General features: G+C 37.6%; 1 protein-coding gene across 1 annotated transcript in view; it reads right to left on the bottom strand.

The window, feature by feature from the left end:
- LOC135465918 (serine/threonine-protein kinase Nek11-like) overlaps positions 1 to 23,126 on the bottom strand; it is a 35,477-nt gene that overhangs the window by 4,521 nt on the left and 7,830 nt on the right. The window contains exons 2-15 of the mRNA XM_064743300.1: positions 20,915 to 21,197; positions 20,414 to 20,579; positions 19,942 to 20,090; positions 11,580 to 11,741; positions 10,898 to 11,047; positions 9,985 to 10,063; positions 9,548 to 9,636; positions 8,409 to 8,537; positions 7,430 to 7,505; positions 6,813 to 6,876; positions 6,503 to 6,601; positions 6,028 to 6,222; positions 3,280 to 3,474; positions 1,676 to 1,760 (exon numbers count right to left, since the gene is read on the bottom strand). Of these exons, the coding sequence (XP_064599370.1) occupies positions 1,676 to 1,760; positions 3,280 to 3,474; positions 6,028 to 6,222; positions 6,503 to 6,601; positions 6,813 to 6,876; positions 7,430 to 7,505; positions 8,409 to 8,537; positions 9,548 to 9,636; positions 9,985 to 10,063; positions 10,898 to 11,047; positions 11,580 to 11,741; positions 19,942 to 20,090; positions 20,414 to 20,579; positions 20,915 to 21,057 (1,781 nt within the window). The 5' untranslated portion in view covers positions 21,058 to 21,197. The remainder of the gene's footprint in view (positions 1 to 1,675; positions 1,761 to 3,279; positions 3,475 to 6,027; positions 6,223 to 6,502; positions 6,602 to 6,812; positions 6,877 to 7,429; positions 7,506 to 8,408; positions 8,538 to 9,547; positions 9,637 to 9,984; positions 10,064 to 10,897; positions 11,048 to 11,579; positions 11,742 to 19,941; positions 20,091 to 20,413; positions 20,580 to 20,914; positions 21,198 to 23,126) is intronic.

The following is a 23,126-nucleotide window of genomic DNA, read 5'->3' as shown; positions in this document are numbered from 1 at the left end:
CATAATATTATGCAATGGCGGCCAGTGAAGAAATCTGGCAGAGCCCGGGGGAAACCCACGACCATACGCAGACCTTCCCACGTACGGCAAGAGAACTTGAACTTGGATTTGAGCTCACACCAACAGCATTGGTGGGAGGCTCCTGGGTCATTATGCCCCGTTGGCCTGCTAACCTCTCTCGGCCACGTAGGCCCCCTGAATACGTGCACAGAAGTCTTCTAGTATAATCACTATACATCACAGCGAAAGAAATTCAGATTTTCTGAGTTGGTCCAGTTAAATACAAAAATGAGCTGATTTTGATTTCTAACTAAACCTTCTGTGCGTAAATTTTCTGAAAAATGTCAATTAAAAGAATTATAAGACGAAATCCGGGACTGGTTTAAACTCTCTGCCTGATGAGATAATATGAAGATAATTAAGGCAGTGCACAGATTCCCACAATGCAACGTTCGAAAGCGCATTATGAACGCAGTAAACCAAACACCATCTGCTCTTCTACCGATAATGCATTATAAAATACTGGTATTCATAATCTCCAACAATCTGTATAGCAGAGCTACAGTTACATAGCAGGCCGTGTCTGGATGAGCTTGACATCTGAAGTATACATTAAAACCTGGAATAAAACTGAACATTTGAATATTCACTCAAATTCAGATACTCAAATGTCAGTAGACATGTGGAAGTCTCAACTTCATGTAGATGATGTCTAAAATAATAGCAGTATTTTTTTTTTACCGTTAACAATATGTCTCTTTAAAGTATTAAGCCTAATGTCCCCAGGGCTAGATGCATCTGTAACATGAAACAGGCAGCCTTGACTTTAGCTCTTTAAGGCAAAATGTGTTTACACTCATTTACCATAAAATAACCCAGATGTCCCTGAAAAAATGTCAAAGTCACTAACAATGAATATGGTATTACTCCCATGTATGTGGTATATGTAGCATGATTATTTTCGTTCCATGCCTCAAAAAGATGTCATGTTTACTGGCAATACATGCCATTTCACTTTGACAACCTTGGTTGCCTTAAGAAAATAGGTCAAGATAAAAAATAATCAGCAGGTTCATCTCCAGGGCTAGATGCACCTGTGGCATTAATATGGTAGACTTGGCTTGAACTGTTTAATACACATCTTTACACCGAACATCTTTGACAGGCATTTAGAAGTTGGGTTAGATAACATAACAAGATATATGGATAACAACTTCTGTTTACTTGGGAGCGATGTTTCGGTATAGATACTAATACTGTTGCCTGAAAACTTGTTTCTTTGAAAAAAAAAAAACAGGTCAAGGTCACTGAAAAATTAATAGGTTTACTCTTCCATAAATAAGGTATATGTGACGTAAGTTTTATTACCTTTGCTTCGTGCCATCAAAACATATCAGGTTAACAAGCACTACACACCATTTAACTTTAGTGAACATGTTCACCTTGCCAAGGTCACCGAAAATCAATAGGTTTATCCTCAATGGCATCTATGACAAAAAAATTTGGTAAATTTGACACAAGCGTTTGCAAAAAAGCGGACGGCCAACCGCTGCCCCCAACAACAATGCATTCTTGGCAGAGGGTTATTCTACATTTTATTAGCGGTCAGAAACCGCCGGAAACTGGTTTAACAAAACTGGTGGCTCATATGGAATACCTCTAGTAGAGATCTTACCTTCGGAGGTTGCGTATTTTTATCTCTCGTGCTCCAGGCCCAAATGCTCCCGCCATGGTATCATCTGACAGTGTAAGGGAGCCCTCTGTCAACAAAACAGGTACATACAAGTACGTAGTTTAACTGACAGGAATATATCAAACAGACAGATCGGTTTAAGATACTGCAGACAGTAATCTTTCATTAAAAACAGACAATAGCCAAGAGCTGTCCTACACTTTAAAGTGCATAAGACAGTTTCTGGTTATTGTCTATTTCCAGTGAAAGGATCCAAAGGATCTGGAAAAGACATTAAATACTTGTCTGGATTTTTTTTTAACTCAGTAAAAGTTTAGTGAAATTTGATTTTGACAGGGTTTTGTACATTGCCATTATCGAGAGCACTTTGACGTCATTCAGCTTTTTAACATCAGAGAATATTTTCCATATTTCTAGCTTAACAGAATATAGCTGAAAAAAAAAAAAACAGTAGGTTTGTAAATCTTGAGCATTCTGCTTTTAAGTGAAATATGTTTTTGTAAGGGGCTGAAGCCATTAGCTATGAAAAGTTTGGTACAAAAAGAAACAGGAAAAAGTTTTCTGCCTCAGATCTTCAAACGTATTATCTTACTGATATATGAACAATGTATTTCTGTGATCTTAAAGGTACATAAGCACTAGACACTAAAAAACTCAATATGTCAGCAAGGGCTGTATTATACACTTTTTTCTGACAAGGTAGACCTCTAAAATCAGTCTTTGGGATAATTTTAAAATTGTGGCCCTGTAATCTTTGGCAAACTCTTAAGCTGAACAACATGGACTTCATTCAAGAGCTCTTGATATTTCTGCAACTCTCAAAGGCTGATTTTTTTCTTCATTTTATTGCTGAGAAAATATGTCACGAGAAAGTAAATCTACAGACTGTATTCTCTAATAGATGAGGTCCCACTTCTCATAGTTTCACACCTCAAAATCTAATCTCACGTTATGTCCTAGTCCTTGACGTTAAACAAAACAGGTAATTCAAAGTTGGTGTATTGCAAGATGGAATTGTTAAAATTGCAGTTAGAGAGGAATCCAGACGTTGTAAAATTAGTGGAATTCACTTGTGTAGCCACCTGCAAGGGGAGAGCAGCAATGATGGCAGGGAAAAATTCATGTTGTCTTAAAGCGACAAACTCTTTTGAGGGCATAGGAGAGACTGCAGGGTATAAATATTAGCTTCACATTTTATCATTTATTTATTCTGACTGGTGTTTTGCGCTGTACTCAGGAGAATTTCATTTGTATGATGGCAGCCAGCATTATGGTGGGAGGAAATCTACATGTTTGTCCATTGGCAAGCATACCTCAGCAGAGGAAGCCAGTCTGAGCTCATGGAACTCACATGACAAGAGAGTTGTGTGTGATTTTTTTTTTTGGACTGACTCACTGCCTTGCTTTGAGTTTTCAAGTTATGAATTTTGTTATGACGATATAACTGTCCAAACGCCTAAAAAAAAATCCGGCCACTATAGCCACAGAGGCAAAAGGGAAAAGAAGGCTAGCGCTGGCACAGGGGTTATGATATAAGCTAAAGACAAGGTAACAGGTTCTTAATGGCATTGTGACTAGAAGTTTACCAGGAACGGGTCTATCCAGGGCTCCTTCTAGGCATGATAACAAATTCTCCACATCTTTGGCCTCGTCCATGTTGACCAGCGTGTTCTCAGCAGCATCATCTGTTTTGTCTTCATTCTCCTCTTTTCCATCAGCCTTCTCAAAGTCCTCAAACTGAGAGTAGTAGGTCTCCGCCAGCTCAGGATGGTCCGGAATACCTGGCAGACATACCAACAACTGTCAGCTTCCAATCTTTTCAAAGAAGAAACATAAATCAAAGTACAATGACCCTCAAATTATACAAAATTTGCCCAATGAGGCACCAAAGTTTGCCCCAGTAGATTTTCCAGCATGAGTCCACATCTGACTTGTACACCTGTGGTCATTGGTGTTTCCATTACTTACTACATATACCCAGTGTTTCTGTAAGACTTACAGTATATTATATAAAATGTACAAGACTTTTCAATTATTCATTATTCTCTTCTGTGCGGATAACTTCTTTACTGGGGCATTTTTGTGACTGTCCATACTAACACTTTTCATGTAAAAATGTCTACATCTATGGTATTTTTTATGTAAAAATGTCTACATCTATGATATCTTTCATGTAGAAATGTCTACATATATGGTATTTTTTATGTAAAAATGCCTTGTCATGCAAGAACTTACATTTGGCAGCAAGGCTACCAAAGAGCTCGCTTGTAGGAGACACATGAAGGCAAAACTTCAGCTCGATACATGAAGTACTTCAATCGTGAATTTACTGTAATTAATATACACACAAAGCATCAACAATGGAACATACCCCTTGTGTCATTGAGATTTTTCTGCACGTTAAACTTCTGGTCAATACGTGCTGTACTTTGTGAGATACCACCCCTAACATTTTGTTTAACTTTGATTCTCATACACAACACACCAAATCAGGAATTTGGTAATTTGGGAACGTAATATGCTTACACTGTATCAGATGAAATAAATTATATCACCCTTGTGTTATTGTGCTCTACATGTGTGCAAACTCTGAGCTTTCAAATCCAATACTTTTTGAGATACAACCCCTAACATTGTGTTTATCACTGCTTTTAATACACAATACACAAATATTTATTTGACTGGTGTTTTACGCCATACTCAAGGATATTTCACTTATACGACGGCGGCCAGCATTATGGTGGAGGAAACCAGACTGAGCCCGGAGGAAACCCACGACCATCCACTGGTTGCTGCAGACCCTCCCACGTATGGCTGGAGAGAAAGCTATCATGAGTGACCACATTGTTAAGTGCAATACACAAAGTCAGAATTTGTTTATTTATTTATTTGATTGGTGTTTTACACCATACTGAAGAATATTTCACTCCTACGATGGCTGCCAGCATTGTGGTGGGAGGAAAGCGGGCAGAGCCTGAGGGAAACCCACGACCATCCACAGGTTGCTGACAGACCTCCCCACTTACGGCCGGAGTTGAGTACTTAAGTCAGGAATTCAGTAATTTATGATATTTACATTGTATGTACACACCAAACCAAGGATGGAATATCCTTATAGTGCTATTGTACTCTGCATAATGTGCAAACCCTAAGCTCATCACACGCAATACTTTCTGAGATATCACCCCTAACATTATGTTCAAAGGCAAAGACGACTCTAAAATGAAGTATATATCACATGAAAAACCATTAAAATCTATCCAGGAAAATAGTTGGATTTACTTTTTCAGAATCTTTCTAACCGAGTAAAATTGTGGTAAAGCATCACATTCTACGATGGTCTGTTGTGATCAAGAAGGTATTCAATTATACTTTTTCACTAAAATAATTTGCTTCATGGTTAAATGGTCAAATGCATTTGTAGATCTATAAGTCTATGTACTTTGAATAATGAATGTAGCAGTCTGATGTGTGTTAACAAAAACCTTATGTGATGTCCCTGGTATAGCAATGTCCGTCACAACAGGCCACGGTGAACATAGAATAAAATATTGAAATACATTTTACTGGTTTAAACAAATTGTGAAAAAAATAAATTCAACAATTTTCCTAAACAGTTTTTAATGTTCTTTCATTGGACACATACTTCATTTTACTGTTTTCACAGGATCGCAGTGACCATGCTCATGTGTGAAATAGACCATTACTTTGCACAGTGTCAAAGTGGTTCATATGACAGAAGTTTTTCTCTGAACACAGGAAGTATTTAAAAATACTAAATACTTTGGAGATATAATTCTAGAATATTAATTCCTACGGACTAAAGTGGTCGCTCTTTCTTGGTTCACTTTCTTTGTAATATCCAGTACTTACTTTACTTAAACATTTCAGAGTAATTCGACTCGTTTAAACAATTTTTGGTCAGAGTATTCTGGTCCCACCGTATTGACTTGTGGATGAATAAGCACAGAGGTATGAAAAACATGTACAGACAGATTTTGTGTGGCTTTTTTTTACTGGAGGCTTAATACCTGTACTTTACCTGAAAATCAAGCCCTGCAGAAATTGATTTAATTTTTACAGACGGGTAATAAACACTTACTGAAGCCTACACAAAGTCTAACTTTCTGGCGGCAAAAAACTGCTCTAAAAGTCTATCTCTCGAGCTGTTATGTTTTTGACATCCAATATGGTTCTTCTAACACAGGTCATTCACTTTACCATTAAGGAACTGAGAACCTTGAAGACAACATCAAGCTTTTGTGGGAAGCTTTGCAGTTTTTGCAAATTTTTAAGCGAAAGGTCTCGTAATCAAACTGTGACTGTTGTCTTACCATCCTCAAAGTCCAGTGATGACTGTACAGTATTGTAGACCATCTTGTCTTTGAGGGGAGTGATGGGTCTATCTTCATAGGTGTGTTTAGGGACGTGCAGGACTGTGGCCCCCAGGGTGCGGTGGATGTCTATGTCACCTTTCACAGTATCACTGAAGTCATCCTCTTCGCTCATATCCTCATAGCGACTGTTTCCTGTATAACATGCAAGCAATGAGAACCAACTGCAGGCTGAAATTAAATACGGGGTACCGTATCTGAAAGTAGCATTTATATATTTTATTTGCTTGGTGTTTAACGCTGGCTATTTTTTTTTTTACTTATATAAAAAACTATCACCCTTGGTAGCACACCTAATTATTTCAGGTGCTGATTGGTAATAACCAGGTAAACATTTTAGAAGAATGAATCAATGAGGGCCCAAGAAAGGTGTACTTTGCCTTACAAGGCTGTTAACGCTTCAGTGATTACGTACGAGGAGCCGTCTTGGGCCTGAGGAAAATCTGTGTAGGAACCCACGCCTGACCGTAGGGCTTCCCTACACAGCTTCTCCCTCCCCGGCCCAGGCTGGTACCTGTTAACACAGCATATACATGTAGTTACATGTACTAAGTCGCGGTCAATATTTATCTATTCATTTCTTTCATTAGTGTTTTATGTTGTACTCAAGAATATTTCACTTATTCACTGTACAAACTGTAGAGAGCAGTGAGTTTTGTATGTTATCGAATTGTAAATCAATGCAGTGGTAATAGACTACACGGGGAATTCATGCACAAATTTACCGTAGAGTTTTTTGATATGCAAACTGCGAAATCCATCTGGCAATCCATCTACTATGGGTGGCAACTACAACCATGTCATGCATGTGAATGGCTAAGGAAACGTTGAGCTATGAAGTAAAATCCTTGCTCTTTGATATGCAAATCACTACCGATGATTGGTTATCTGTGTACTATGGGTGGTAAACTGCAACCCTATGATTGGTCAAAAACTTTAACCAAACTGCAGGCTTAAGACAGTAAAAGAGGAAGTTGTAACTTCTAGATAAAAGAGCAGTGGAAATCCCTCCTGCAACGAGGAGGCACATTACATGCACTCTAAGGATTCCTTCGTCGTCATATGACTGAAAAATTGTTAAGTAGAATGTTAAACCCTAAGCACTTACTCACTCACAATAGTTCTCCTTACTTCATACATGCGAGCTAAAAAGGGGTTAAGCCCCTTGGTAACATTAGTTTTTAATGTCAACACTGTGTTTAAAGAGCCGTTTCACTTAAGACATTGAAACTGGACCACCCTATGTATTTCAATCATCAACACCAAGCACTGGCATATTTCTGAGGTTTCAAAGCTTTTGTTATAAAGATAATACATGTACAGAATGGGTACAATGACTTACGTTGGTATGGCCAATTGTACTGCGTAACTTCTCTCTTCTTGCATAAGTCTCTGCCAAATTTGCCCTGGCTGCTTCTCTATAAACACAAAGTGATTTATACAACACTGCATTCTGTCCATTGCACAAATAAATATATGGGTATCAACAACATTTTCTTAACATATAATTTTTATGTTTGATTTATTTGATTGGTGTTTAACGCCGTACCCAAGAATATTTCACTCATATGACGGCAGTCAGCATTATGGTGGGAGGAAACCGGGCAGCGCCCGGGGGAAACCCACGACCGTCCGCAGGTTGCTGGCAGACTTTTCCCACTTACAGTTGGGGAGGAAGCCAGCATAAGCTGGACTTGACCACATTGGTGAAAGACTCCTGGGTGATTACGCTGCGCTAGCGCGCTAACCAACTGACTTACCATATAAAAATCAAATATATGACAAATAATATACATGCAATTTTTTACCAAGTCAGCAGCAAGAGTGACTGACTTAAACAAGGCATTATTGGAGGATCTGTAAATATCAGCCGATCACCACTGTCATGGATTTCAATGTTCTGGGCAGGAACAGGAACTGCTCTCTCACAATTTGAAGGTTATGATGATCAATGGTGAAGATTATTAGATTTTGTCTATCTATTTCATTGGTGCTTCGCGCCTTACTGAAGAATATTTCACTACACTACGACAGCTAGCATTATGGTGGGAGATAACTGACCAGAGCCCAGGAGAAACCCACGATCATCCCCAGGTTGCAGACCTTCTCACGTACGGCTGGAGAGGAAGCCAGCATGAGCTGGACTTGAACTCACAGCGACCACATTGGTGGAGGCTCCTGGCATGCTACCCTCCTCGGTCACGGAGGCCCCCCATGTTCATTAGAAGCAAATTGTTCAATGAAACTGACGTCATATCCTCTACCATATGTTCACAAAAGCAACCTCAACTGTACAGCTCTCTGACTTCAATGCCACTTACTTCATCTCCTGTGCTTTAGCATCTGCCTCTCTCTGTTTTCTCAGTCTCATTCTTTCACGAGGGTGTAAGTTTTTGTACTTCACATCAGCCTCTGTTGCTCTCAAGTCTCCCAGGTGGGACTTCTCTCTTCTGAAAAAAAACCATGAATTTATTTACACATACTCATATACAGAACAGAATGAGATTACAACATGGTACATGTCTTCCAGGAAAAACAATTCGCATCTGGTAGTATTAATTTATTGATGCACCACCTGTAAATCCACAGCCACATCCAGATCGTATAAGCAGTTGCCGTTTTCAAAAACCATCTTAATATAACTTTCCATACATGTTTGGAGACAGAAACAGTCAGGCTCATAAAATAACCCAGGTTAAATACTGTGTGATTCAAAAGCCTGATATTTTCAAAGACAATGTTCTAGCAAATCTCTAGAACAGCCAGAAATCCGCGATGGTATTATTAATATATGTATTATACCCAATTACCTTACAACAGTAAACCTATAAACCTGAAATACAAATCGCTTTTTTTTTGATGTAAACCATTAAATATGCAATGATGTCAACACTGCACTTACTGTTTTTCTCCTTAGGTTTGGAATTCTTGTGTGTAAGCATCGAAAGTATAATTTTAAGGCCTTATGTTTCTGAGTGGGCCTCTGTTGCTCAGTTGGTTAGCGCGCTAGTGCAGCGTAATGACCCAGGAGTCTCTCACCAATCCGGTTGCTGTGAGTTCAAGTCCAGCTCATGCTGGCTTCCTCTCCAGCCGTACATGGGAAGGTCTGCCAACAACCTGCGGATGGTCGTGGGTTTCCCCCGGGCTGTGCCCGGTTTCCACCCACCACAATGCTGGCCGCCGTCGTATAAGTGAAATATTCTTGAGTACGGTGTAAAACACCAATCAAATAAATAAATTATGTTTCTGAAAGCAAATTTTTACATACCAACCTTGAGGTGACATACAGTCATGACAGTATTTGCTGAAATAAGAAGGCATTTATAATGTAAATATAGCCTTCAATCAAAGCGGTGGTATCAATCCTATTTTGAGATGTTGTACAAGACGGCGCACGTGTAATGATGGAAAAGACACGTGAATCTGAGTAGCTATCTTGTGTGTTCAAGTCTGGACTTACAGCAGTTGTTCTAACTCCTCAGCAGCTATCTCTGCCTCTCCCCCAAGCTCTGGTTTGGTTTTGAAATCGGACAACTGAGACAGCATTGTCTGTAATACAAGAACAAGCGTTCTGGAAGTATTGCGAAAGTAATACATGTTCCCTATTGTTTGAATATGAATAAAAGCTATATCAATGCCCACACCTGAATAAAAATGGTCATAATTTTGAAAAAAATGGCATAAAAACTTGACAGGAATAGCAAACCTAAACTGAACAGACAAAAGACAACATACACAATGTCATATAAGTGTTTTTTCTTCTGATTTATAACAACTTCTTCATGTGATTAATAAAATATTAATTTGCTTAACTTATTTTTAAAATTTTATTTTTCATACAACATATAACCATAATGGAAGATGTACACAGCCACTTGTATTTATACAAGTACTTACTGACATATGTTTTGCCACAAAGCTATTCTTGGTCAGTTCTGTCATGGATGGTCGGTCTGTCTGATCTTTGGCAAGCATCCTGTAAACAAGGCGAAGACGAACATACTGAATCCAACAGTTAACATTTAATGTAGGATTCACAATTTATACTTCTAAAACTTTTAACTACATGTAGTTTAAGCACACTTAACCAAATAATCCTCACATTATCACACTAGACCAGCACACAACATATTCTGAACTGGATCAAAAGTGAATTCAAAATTATGTCAAATGAAAATGGATTTATTTATTTATTTATTTAATTGGTGTTTTACTGCATACTCAAGAATATTTCACTTATACGGCAGCGGCCAGCATCATGGTGGGAGGTAACCAAGAGCCTGGGGGAAACCCACGACCATCTGCAGGTTGTTGGCAGACCTTCCCACTTACTGCCGGAGAGATAGCCTGCATGAACTGGACTTGAACTCACAGCAACCGCATTGGTGAGAGACTGCTGGGTCATTACGCTGTGCTAGCGCGCTAACCAACTGAGCCATGGAGGCCCCCAAATGAAAATGGAATTGTAAAATGTAAAAAGCAATTTTGGGCTTTCAGAAGCAAATGTTAGTTTTTTCTGAACTAGTATTATAAATTAGTCAGTTTGTGTCATTAGCTCATCCACAATATATTTTAGATTTAACAGACTTCCTGACATAATTGTGTACTGATTGGCAACCATCTATAAAGCAGGATTTGCATGTCAACAATGTAGGAGCTGTCAAAGTGCTCTCTATTTGCCGTGAGATGGTGGATGAGTAAGCACAGCCATGCCTTTGATGAATAAAATTGTATTCCAAAAACATAAACACAGCAAACAGGTGAGTGCAGGGTGCACACCAGTAATCACATTGTCATTCCAATAACTTACATTTTGAAAACCTGATCCAGCTCCCTGGGGTAGTTGGAGGGCAGACTGGGTAATTCCCCTTCCACTATCTTATACATCACACCCATCAGGCTTTGACCGTTGAAGGCATGGTCAAGGGCGCAGATTTCATACAAGATACACCCTACAGACCTGTGGACAAAGATTGGTCACTCCAATGAAGTTTATATGTGTATAATCAAGGGATTGCATTTACGTGCCTCTCCACGATATACTGCTGATGTGGTGCTGAGATCGACAGTATACATCCTACCTCTATTGGTCATTAATTACTGATAAATGATCAATCCTTAATTAATGTTGACTACTTTGCAGTACTTAAAGCCATACACGAGATTTTCAAGCCCACAATGCTCCCATACCAGGGCAATTGAGCAGTCTCAATTTATTCTCTACATATGCATGAACACCAGTACGCTATTTGCAAAATAAAATCAAGAAGCAGTGTGTTTAGTTCGGCCAAGTATAAGATGGAAATTTGAGATTTCAAACACCACTCTTACATGATGCAAAAAAAAATTTGCTACCATTTGACCCTATTGATAGGGTTAGGTTACACCCAACAAAGAATGTTTTAAGGATGGCCTGAAGATGTACTGGAAACAGTGTTTGTACACAGATAATGGATTCAAAGTTGGTAAGGGAATTGCGAAATTTCACTCACCAAACATCAGATTTGGAGTTGTATCCTTCATGTTTTAAAACTTCCGGGCTCATAAAGTAAGGCGTTCCCACAAAAGTGGAGGCAAAGTCTGTTGTACCCATCAGTATCCGCGAGATACCAAAATCTCCAATCTTTACTACATTATTCTTCAAAAATATATTTCTGCGAAATAAACATGCACAACTGTATTACAACACTGACGTATGATCTTTTTCCAAAAAAAAAAAAAAAATCAAGAATTCAGGCGAACACAATATACGCCCGAACAAATACATTTGTTTGGTATGATTTGATTGACTGATTTATTTACTGGTCGGTATTTTATGCGGTACTTAAGAATACTTCACTTATTGCAGAATTGACAACATTATGGTGGGTGGAAATGAGTCAGAGCCCAGAGAAAACCCACGGCCATGACAGCATTTGTTTGAAGTAACAGGATAATACTAAAAGCCTTGTGATGAGTATAATCTCTGATGTCAAGTACTTCAAAAGTGTTGCTGTAAGGTTTTTGTATTCAACAGTTTACTAAAAATAACAAGTTTGGAAGGAAATGTTTTCCAAAAATATGTACATAGTTCTCATCTTGTTATGAGGTTTTGGGGCAGGGAGCACTAATTACAATCGCAGCCGCTGAACTACCTGTAATATAAATATATAGATGTCCATCGTCACCTCTGTAAATAAGTGTCCAACAAGAATTAAAACTGCACATGGAAAACAACTGGAGCTGTAGCCAAGACACAATGTTCATTCTGGGGGTTCACAGAGTTCATTTTTCCACTTCTGACCACTAATCTGGGGAGAAAATTGAGCTCTTCTTTCGGCTGAAATTACGGTTTGTTTGTTTAAGGTAGCAAAATTGAATATTTTTGTACTTTAGCATCGCCTAAGGTAGCAAAATTGAATATTTTTGTACTTTAGCATCCACTAACTAAAGTAATTATCACTGCCTACATGAACTCGTCACCTCTGTAAATAAGTGTCCAACAAGAATTAAAACTGCACATGGAAAACAACTGGAGCTGTAGCCAAGACACAATGTTCATTCTGGGGGTTCACAGAGTTCATTTTTCCACTTCTGACCACTAATCTGGGGAGAAAATTGAGCTCTTCTTTCAGCTGAAATTACGGTTTGTTTGTTTAAGGTAGCAAAATTGAATATTTTTGTACTTTAGCATCGCCTAAGGTAGCAAAATTGAATATTTTTGTACTTTAGCATCCACTAACTAAAGTAATTATCACTGCCTACATGAACTCAATTAAAACTGACCCCCTATATAATACTGAAAGCTGATAATAAATAATATTGCAAACCGATAATCCGTGCAAATTAGTTATTGTTAAATGCATTTAAGGCAGCCAGACACAAACTGTGTCCAGTGGAAGCGTGAAGACTAATCTAGACTAGCAACTAGAATGACTGAAACTCAAAACATGTGCAACTGTTCTTGATGACATCATTGTCAAACTATATTCCAGTCATGGATCAACATACAATGGTCATGTGTTAATGGACTGGGGAATATGTTGCTGTTAAGAAAAACTGAAATCTTGTAATCATTTAAAATCATTAAAACACCTTACATGTAAGCTGTACTAGAAACTAATCGTGCATCTAGATGAATGTTCTGTGCATTATTTAAATTCTCTTGAAATATTACCCTTACTTGTCAACAACACCCCCCCCCCCCCAAATAAAAAAAACACACATAGAAACAAACACACCAAAAAAAAAAAAAAATACGAAGATTTCACTGCATAAAAATTAGTTCAAGATCTTCAGATCTGGCCAAGAAGGTTTTAATTTTGCTTCTGTATACCATATGCCAAACTTCAGACTCTCAAAAACAAAACCTGGAGACAAATTGCAAACTGCATGCAAAGTCTGGTTCGCTGATATATTCTGAAGCTGTCAGCGCCACCTAATGTTAGAGGGAGGGAAGGAGCCAGTCAGATCTCATGAGTTTAGTCACTCTAGCTACTGTTATGTCAACAAGGCACTCAGATATGTCATAGGTCACTGGTAGCTTACTGATTAAGCACTTTGTAAAACTACATAATGTTAAAGTAACGTGACACATTCAAATAATGTCCTCTGAACCAAAATAAAGTAGAATGACACTGATACATTTATTATTCTCTAATGACATAGTGCTAAGATCTTGCCATTGAATCAACAAGAAAGGCTAAATTAAATTATTATACTGTCATAAATATGACTGTTTATCACTGGCATAAAGATGGCAGATCTGTAAATCTTTGTGGTGGTAAAAGACTTTATTGTGGACAGTGCTTATTCTGATTAGATGTGAATCATGAACTGCATTTGACAATCTATGTACTATAGGTGGCAACTGCAATCCTGTGAATAGCTCAGCAAAAGTTGAGCCATGCTAGTAAAAAATTAACTTGTGAGGAGTTTGAGCACCAGCTTTGACATGCAAATCACTACCCACAATTAGTTATCTGTGTACTATTGGTGGCCACTACAAATACTCAGCTGACAACAGTGCACTGTCTATGTGGATAGTTTGATCAATCTGTTGCAGTCGAGATTGGCACATGCATCGGTCATGGTCACAGTCCCCTAGTACTGATACACATAAGAAAGCTTTCTATAGATAATGTGTATAACAGAGAACGAATCAATGCCTGGGGTTTAACGTCGCACTTAACAATTTTCCAGCCGTATGACGACGAAGGAGTTTGTAATGTGCCTCCTTGTTTGAGGACCGATTTGCACCGCTCTTTTATCTAGTGCTGCCCCTCTTGAGCCATTATACTGATACGGGTCAATCAGTCATTGTACTATCCCCTTAATGCGAAGAAGTTACAACTTCCTCTTTTTTAAGGTCTTAGGCGTGGCATGAACTTTTGACACTCCATGATAACAGTCACTTCCTGCTTTCATGGTTACTTCAATGCCTTCAACACAGGAGAGTTATGAGACCAACTTAAAATCATTCACGTCGTGGGAAGTTGGTGGCAAGTGAGCGGTTGTACTTTGGTGTGGCAAATGGAGTATTAAAACTGTGAACAGAGAAAGTGATCTTGTGTTGTGAACTCTGATAAGTTATAAACAGTGACACTGGTAGCAGTACGTGGTTCCTGAAGGCTTTCAAGATGATTAGCAAATACAAACAACCGTCACGTTTTGAGGAAGACTTTTATAACCTGGAAAAATGAAACTGAGATTTGGCGCCAAAGGACAGACTTTCCGGAGGCTTAACAAGCATTGGCAGTCTCCCTTTGCCTGACTGGTAAAACCAGGCAACTAGCGATCAAAATACGGGCTGACAATTTGGATGAAGACAGAGGTATGTCACTGTTCATTGACAAGTTGAACTGGGTATTTCAGAAGAACATGAAGGATTCCACCTATGAGGCATACTCCTGATTTGAGAATTATATGAACATAACGGAGTTCGAACAAATCTACAACAAGGCTAGAAAACATGACCTGGCCTTACCTGAAGCAGTTCTAGCATTCAAGTTCCTAGACAACGCAGGATTAAGAACAAGAGAGCGATAGCTTGCCCTTATGGTCTGTAATGAGATGACTTTTTGAAGAGTGCTCTTAAAAGCATATTCGATTCTGGATTGCAAAATTCTGAGGCTATGACAAGTGAAGATGTTTTCTTCACAAGAGGGTTTAATGGGGGCAAAACCTGAACAGCTGCACAAAGTCAATTCAGAGGAGATCAGGTACGAAAAGGTACAGACCTTTGAACAGGTATGGAAAACGTATCAGGTGTGCAGTATGCGAAAGTGTGTTTCAGTGGGCAAAAGACTGTCCAATTCAAACCAGTAATTCTGTGAATATTACCAGTGATGTAAACTGATAGAAGGGGAAACAGAAGCTTGTAATATCACACTGTTTGCAAAAGAACAATGTAGTCACTATGAAGTGTTTGCAGCAGAGGAGAGATCATGTGCTGTGATTGATACCACACGCACCAGAACTGTATGTGCTACCACGTGGCTTAATCAGTATTTGACAGATTTTAATAAATATTACAAAGTCCAATCCCTGCCCTGTTAAAACCAGTTTAAATTTGGTGATTTGAAAGTTAGTCAGTCAGTCAAACAGAAGACTATGCCAGCACAAATAGGAAGCACTAGCTGTCAAATTCAAACAGAAGCTGTGCCAACAAATAATCGGTTACTTCCGAGTAAGAATTCACTCAAGAAAGCTGGTACAGTATAAGATCTTAAAAATGACAAGGCGAAAATGTTCAATGAACCTGCAGATCTAGACATTACTGTATTGGCATTTCAGCGAAGTTAAACACAAATGAGGAATGTGTAGAAGAAATTCTAAGGTCAGTTGACTTTTCCACACACACAGTCACATGAACAAAAAGGAAAACTGCTTGAAAAAAAAAATTCACTAAGGGTTTGGCCATGCATCATGGCCAAAGACTTCAATGTCTTTAGAAAACAGCAGGAAAATGCACAGCTGACATATATACAATGTTGCAATATAAGGAGGGTGCCCTAACCTGTGCTGCAAACATGTAGTGGTGGAAATAAAAAAGAACATAATATGACAATGTGGAATTCGCACAAAAAACATGACAGAAAAGATAATGATGCGATCAAATGTCAATCAACCAAAAACATTGCAAGTGTTAATCATTTACCAGATCCAATTTTTGGGGAAAATCAGATTGCGTAAAAATAAATTCAATTTTTCGGCGACATTGTCATTTTCTCTACAAGCTTAGTACGTGATACATGTATGTATATTAAAATAAGGATTATACAACAATATCAATATACTGAGTTTATTGTACATTCACTAAAACCTCTTTTGAGTTGAACTTTTGGCCAAGTTACAGAAATGTGTTGTACCGAGCCTTACACAGGCTGTCTGAACTGAAAAAATGCTGAGGCCAATAATTCTGACTAGTACTTGTATTTCCACAGCCACATTTTTGCTCAAAGAACTACATGTATTTTATTTGTGCTGGCCTTGGGACAAACATTTATGTATCTGCAATGCATTAACATTCCATTTAACTTACACGATAAGTAAAACATGCAAATTTATCAAGTCTGTTCTTTACAATAACTAATAATGTCAGTGGTCTCAGTCATTGTAAAAGAAAAAAAGTAACATTCTGACAACCAACTATGTAGGAACAAACCAAACTTACATCTATAGCATTTATTTATTCCACTGGTGTTTTATCAAGAACATTTCACAAAACGACGGCTTCCAGCATTATGGTTGGAAGAAACCCAGCAGAGCCCGGGGAAAACCCGCGACAATCTGCAGGTTTCTGGAAGACCTTCCCACATACGGTACATTCACAGTAAGTCACCCACCCATACTCAGAGAGATGCACGGTGAACTACATGTATATCCTTTTAAAATGAATTTAAATGTTCCAAATTTCTGGTAAACACTGCATCTGCAGAATAATCACAGAGAAAGTAATTTTACCTGCATCAGTTTAGATTAACTAACAAATCACTTTGCAAAATGAAGATAATGGTCATATTGTCTCGTATTTTAAGTTGAAAAACAGAAACTTACAGTAAAGAAACTGTAGATACTTATTAACTTTAAACGGGCATCGGTCTTTACTGTTACCACTATTTGTCTTTGCTGTTACTTCAACTTGTAACGAGAAAGACAAAGTTTGATAACAGTAAAGACACATTTTGTCAGAATTAGACTAATATGGATTTAGAGCTTATAATCTCTCAGGTATGCACTAGTAACTATTGAAGATTTTGTAAAAATGTTGAAATTGTTGAAAATGTTGACAACCTATTTGTGTGGCATTTCTGATAAATGCAGTTTTGATGTTGTTATGTACTGTTTTGTGGGTGTGTAGGAACAAAATGGCTGAATAACATCTTGGTGCTTCAAAACAAATACAGTAGCTCCCCCTATCCGCACTTGGTGACTTAAATGCTCTTGATGATCAAAATGTTAACCGTAAAGATTATCCAAGATATATCAAGATTTTTTGAAAATTTTATTGTAAACAAATATAGCATACAATACTCATACTGTAATAGATTTAAATTCATGTTTAATGCATCAAACATATAGGCTTGTGATGAATAAATTTTTATTAGTAGTTACCACACTTTATGTCACTTTTACCATACTAACGGTAAAGACAATGGTCTCTTCAGATCAGAGTATATGTTATTAAATGAGTTGGGGTTTGAACCAAATCAGTGCTATTTCATACAAAAACATGTTAACTTTGTTTTTAGCATTTCATACTACAATGAACTAAGTTTTATGTAAAAATTTGAAAATCCACAAAAGAAATGTCTTTATCCTTATTTATACATTTTCCTGAAAATGGGAAAATGGCTGACTTGTAAGAATGACAAATGCTGAAATGGACACATCTGAAAATCACATCAATATCCACCAAAAATTAAAACTTTTCTTGAAAAACTGTTGGGGTCATCATATCTATTTATACTGTACAAAAAAAGGCAAATGGCGAGTTGGTTACCATGACGAATGCAGAAAGGGATAATATCAGACGTGACACATACTTGTATCAACACATCTGTGTCTATGTATCCACCAAAAATTAAAACTCCACGTGGAAAACAATTGAAAACATGGCAAACAGATGGACAGAATCGTTAATGTACTATGCTCCATAATGGCAGTAGGCTTATAAAAAAACACTTCTTGATCTACTTCAGGCTTTGACAATATACAAGGTAGTATACTTGTATCAACAGAACTATTGGTACTTTCATGGTGATTGAAATAGTGTTCTAAAGTCTAGGTTGCAGACATCTTAAATAGAGTATACAACAGACTGAATGCAATTCTTTTTTTATCAAAGAGCTACAACATTGTTAAGACCTGTATGTCTTAAAAGCGGATAAATGATAAGGATTGAAACAGTCTGAATTGCTTTCCTAAATTGTAAAAAAATTGAAATGCATTAAAACTACGGTTGCTAGTTTCAAAGGTAAGTACAGAAACAAAAGTTTTCTGTCATTTCCAATTTTGTATGGTGTGACATTATGAAAGAACACCAGGTATGACCCGTCACGCTTTCAGCCATGCATGACCTAATTCCAGCATAACTGCCTTGCTGGACGTCACATCTAGCTGACTCATTGTCATCTGCGGAATATTGTCAGGTCACATCTGATCAGTAAAATTTTACAGGAACTGCCAAAGGCTTTGTTTTTGAAAACATTTCACTTCTACAAGTTGAATAGAGTTTCATGGTAAATCTGTTTGAACCATGGTGTTAGCTCTGTTCCCTAGCGTATCTTTTATATCATTTCAATATCTCTGCCCAGCTTCTCTTAGAACTGAAGTAGTGCTTTATGTGTGCTACAGTTCAAACTGAATTGTGTGCAATTTTCCTCGATTAGCCACACACATAATCATGCAGTATGCGTCCCTTTATGTAACAGTTGTTAGTACTTCGAGCATTGCTGGAGATGGAAGAAAAAGGTCACTGATTCAGAAGGCTGATATTTTCAGAGATAATGTTCTAGCAAATTCTCAAGTACAGCCAGATATCTGTGCTGAAATTATCAAGGCAAGTATTCTTTTGAAATATTCGCTTGTTTGACATAAACGATGAAAGATACCAAATATTTATGGAAACATAAAACTAAGTTCATGCAAAATGGCCCACTCCCACTTCTCATGACAATGTTTATAACATCTGATTCCATTCTCAGTAAAAGCAATTGCGACACTATGGAATCACAGACAGATCGAATGTATATGTAACCAACGTCTTGGATATCCGGGTAACGATCCTGGTCAAATGAAACTTTGGTCCACTATAAACTAAATATTCATTAGTCCATATGATATCTTTGTGCATATTTCAGAATAAAGACAGAAGAAACAAATTTTCATACGTGACCTAAATCAGCTTCAAATATTTGAATCTACGGTATACAATGCTGTTCTATTAATGCAAGAATTGTGCAAGCCACAACACAGATATTCTCAATAGGGAGGCAGGATATCTTTTATATTCGGTGAGTGGTGCTTCATGAAAAATTAATTTGCAGAGTAACGTCCACACCGTTACAATGTATCAGTTTCTATTATAATGTCGTACTGTCTTTAATGTAATGTTATTATGAGCTTAGAAAAGGAACATTTGATGTCAGTAAAATGATGAGAAGGTCCTGCTGGAGGGCATTTGACAGGTCCTCATTATATAGTCTTTAGAAGGAAAGCTTTCATTAAAAGTCTTGGTTTGGGCAAATATCTGGAAGTTTAGTGCTGAGTTGTGCAGACTAAAAGGCAAATAGAAACCTGATATATATGCATACATAAATCTAATTAATCTCTGTACATGTATTGGCGACACACACTGACCCCTGGACTTACCTAGTCTTTAAATCTCTGTGTAGGACACGCCTACTGTGCATGTACTGAACGGCTAACACAAGCTGCACGAACCAGTTCATCACTGTCGTCTCATCAAATTTCTTCTTCTTTTTCTTGAATTCTTGAATTTTCATATCCAGATCACCACCCTAAAAAAAAATGTTAAAAAAAAAATACAAAAAAAACACTGAATTAATTTCTCAAACTAGGAAACATACAGAAAGTCACGGGGAATATTTCTTATATTGTAATGATGCTTATTTTGTTCTGATTTTCCACAAAATTTGTGGCAGAATCACTGCTCTCAACCACCCAGAGAACATCGTATGCACAAGTAAATTTGAATTAAAATATTGAATGACAAATTCATAAAATCTTGTTTCAACATAATGTACCACAAAGGAACTTAAAGTATGAGTGTTGCTGTATGTTAAATATATAGTGTGGCCTAAAATCAGAAGTGCAAACTCACCTCACAATACTCAGTTATAATACAGAAGAACTCCCCATCTACAAACTGGTCGTGGAATTTGACGATGCCGGGATGGTCCAGTTTGGACAAAAGTTTGGCCTCATGCATGGCATCCACAGTCTCATCCAACTGCAGGTCGCCTATCGGGATTTCCTTCAGGCATTTTCTGAAAATAACGAAGTTTACAGTTACAATCGATATTTACACCCTAATGCATTGAGTGCATATTGATGCAACGGACATTTTACATGTAACAGAGACTACATGTACACGTATGATTTATTTCATATACCTGTGGGGCTAGCTGATCATATATCATGTGTACATTCATACAGTCAAAGATCTAAAACTCTGCCAATGATTCAGCACATCCTATTCATCTGAAGTGTTTTGGTTTTCCACATAGGATTATATCGTACTGGGGAAAGCACAAGTTTTAGCACCAAAAATAATACTTTATGACACTTATTTGCCTCTAAAAATAAATATATGCATACTTACAGTTCTCCTTTACATCTTCTGTCTTTGCAAAGAAAGGCCGTCCCAAAATTACCTGTTCCTAACTTTTTAACAACTTCATAACGGTTGGCGAGAACCCTGGGTTGGTCAGTTTCTCTGTTTTTGGATGGTCGACTCGGAGGCATGCTTGTATTTTACATTTAGTTAATGGTATCTCAGTTAAACCTTACAAGCTCTGTTAAGCTGTGTCCAAATGTAGACCTGCAGGTTTCTTGATCACTCGTATAGATCATCCAATGTCACAAGCTGGCCATTCTAATTATTCCTGAAAAATTATAAGATAAATCTGTATGTTACCTACATAGCTACAAGCATGTGTAACAATCTTTATCACGATTTGTCAACATATATATATTTTTTTGCACTAGAGAGTAAATGGGTAGGTGGAATATTTACTATAATCCCACTAGTGTGAAGCAGGACCTCGAGTCACTGACACGTCAAAAAATGATTACAGCGCCATGTTTACAATGTTACAATGTATTAGTTTGGTCGTGGGTTTCCCCCATGCTCTGCCCGGTTTCCAACCACCATAATGCTGGCCGCCGTCGTATAAGTGAAATATTCTTGAGTACGGCGTAAAACACCAATCAAATAAATAAATAAATAAATGTATTAGTTTTTACTGTAACATTGTTCTGTCTTTATTGTGACATTAAAATGACGATCTGGACAATGAGCGTTTGGCGTCAACAAAATGGCGTCAAGATCCTGTTGCCGGGCATTTGACGTGTTTCCATTTCCACACTATGGTTCAACCAAACTGACCTGATAAAAATGAACAAATGTGGGAATATTCCAAATGACTTTCACAAAACTTCAATAGTTGAATGACTATATTAGAGTAAATATTAAATACTATTCACGCTCATGAGATAAGGAAAGTATTAAAATCTCTGTCCTGTTTTATTTGCATTCCTTGAGATTCCAACACATGAGACATAATATTCTCCTTAACTACTTCATACTACACTGACTGAACAAGCTTGTGTTGTCATATTTTGTAATGGAAAACACAAAATAATGTGTTCTCGAAATATTTCGTTATATATTATAGTATATATATTTGTACAATTATATTTTTGAAAGGCATATATAAATTGTTAAAGAAAATAGAGCATGTACTGTTTGATTTTTATGACAGTTACCAGTATACTATTCTTAATTATGAATTAAACTTTACCCTGCAATTCATCAGTTGTCAATCCTTTCCCGTGTTAAGTATCTATAGTAACAGTTCACTGTGATAATTAACTGTTTAACAATCCACAAACGACTTAATGTCCTTAACAGGAGACCAAGTGCAATAATCGATGACACGCAAAAGTTGAGTACTGCACACTACAGATTTTGCCCGTCATGCAGCCACTTAGTTTGGACCAAGTTGACCATATACTCGAAATTAAACGACTTAGCTGTCACAAAAATTTATGTTGGAAATCTATCTTGGTCATATACATGTATCTATATTTATTCCGGATCAGACAAAATTCTCCCATTTTCATTGGACAGTTACGGTTATATGGGGGATGTGTATAGTTCCACATCCTGCTGCCAATGTCATATGTGTGTGTTGAGCAGGTTATCTATTTATTTTTCTTTGGTTGCGAAACCATGACGTAGTTGACGAGATTTGCTAGTACATCAGACTTTTGCACTGAATTAATGGGCTTTTCCAAATAAATTCATCACACAGTTATACTCAGTGAAAGGACACAGAAATATGTAGTGTCAGTAATCCTCATACATGTATTAATGGGCTTGACTGAGACAAGTCCTATACAATAGGGCTGTGTTTAACAGTTCTGACTTGACACCAGGGGCACAGCGCCATACATTATTCCTGTTCAAAACCACCTACCTCTCAACAACAACAGCATGCACCCAGGATATTGCCCTGTCTAAATACCATAAACTTGGTACCTGTACCTTTACCCAATGACAAATATATCATGTTTGGCGATATCCTGGGTGCATGCTGTTGAGAGGTTTAGTAAATGAATGTTTTCCAAAACTTCACGAAGCATCCTTCAGGGGTGAACAAGACCCAGCCCTGGCTATGCAAGAGCCGTCCATATGTTAAAAATAAACAAGGTATTTAAACAACACCATTAGCTTGCTCGATTGAGCAGTTTGTAAAACTGCCTAATGTTTGAAAGTGAGGTGATATATGTAAATACTATCCTCTAAACCA

Source organism: Liolophura sinensis, chromosome 5, assembly GCF_032854445.1.
Source record: "Liolophura sinensis isolate JHLJ2023 chromosome 5, CUHK_Ljap_v2, whole genome shotgun sequence".
NCBI lineage: Eukaryota > Metazoa > Mollusca > Polyplacophora > Chitonida > Chitonidae > Liolophura > Liolophura sinensis.
The sequence above is the reverse complement of the archived record's forward strand: the minus strand, read 5'-3'. Positions and strand labels throughout refer to the sequence as shown.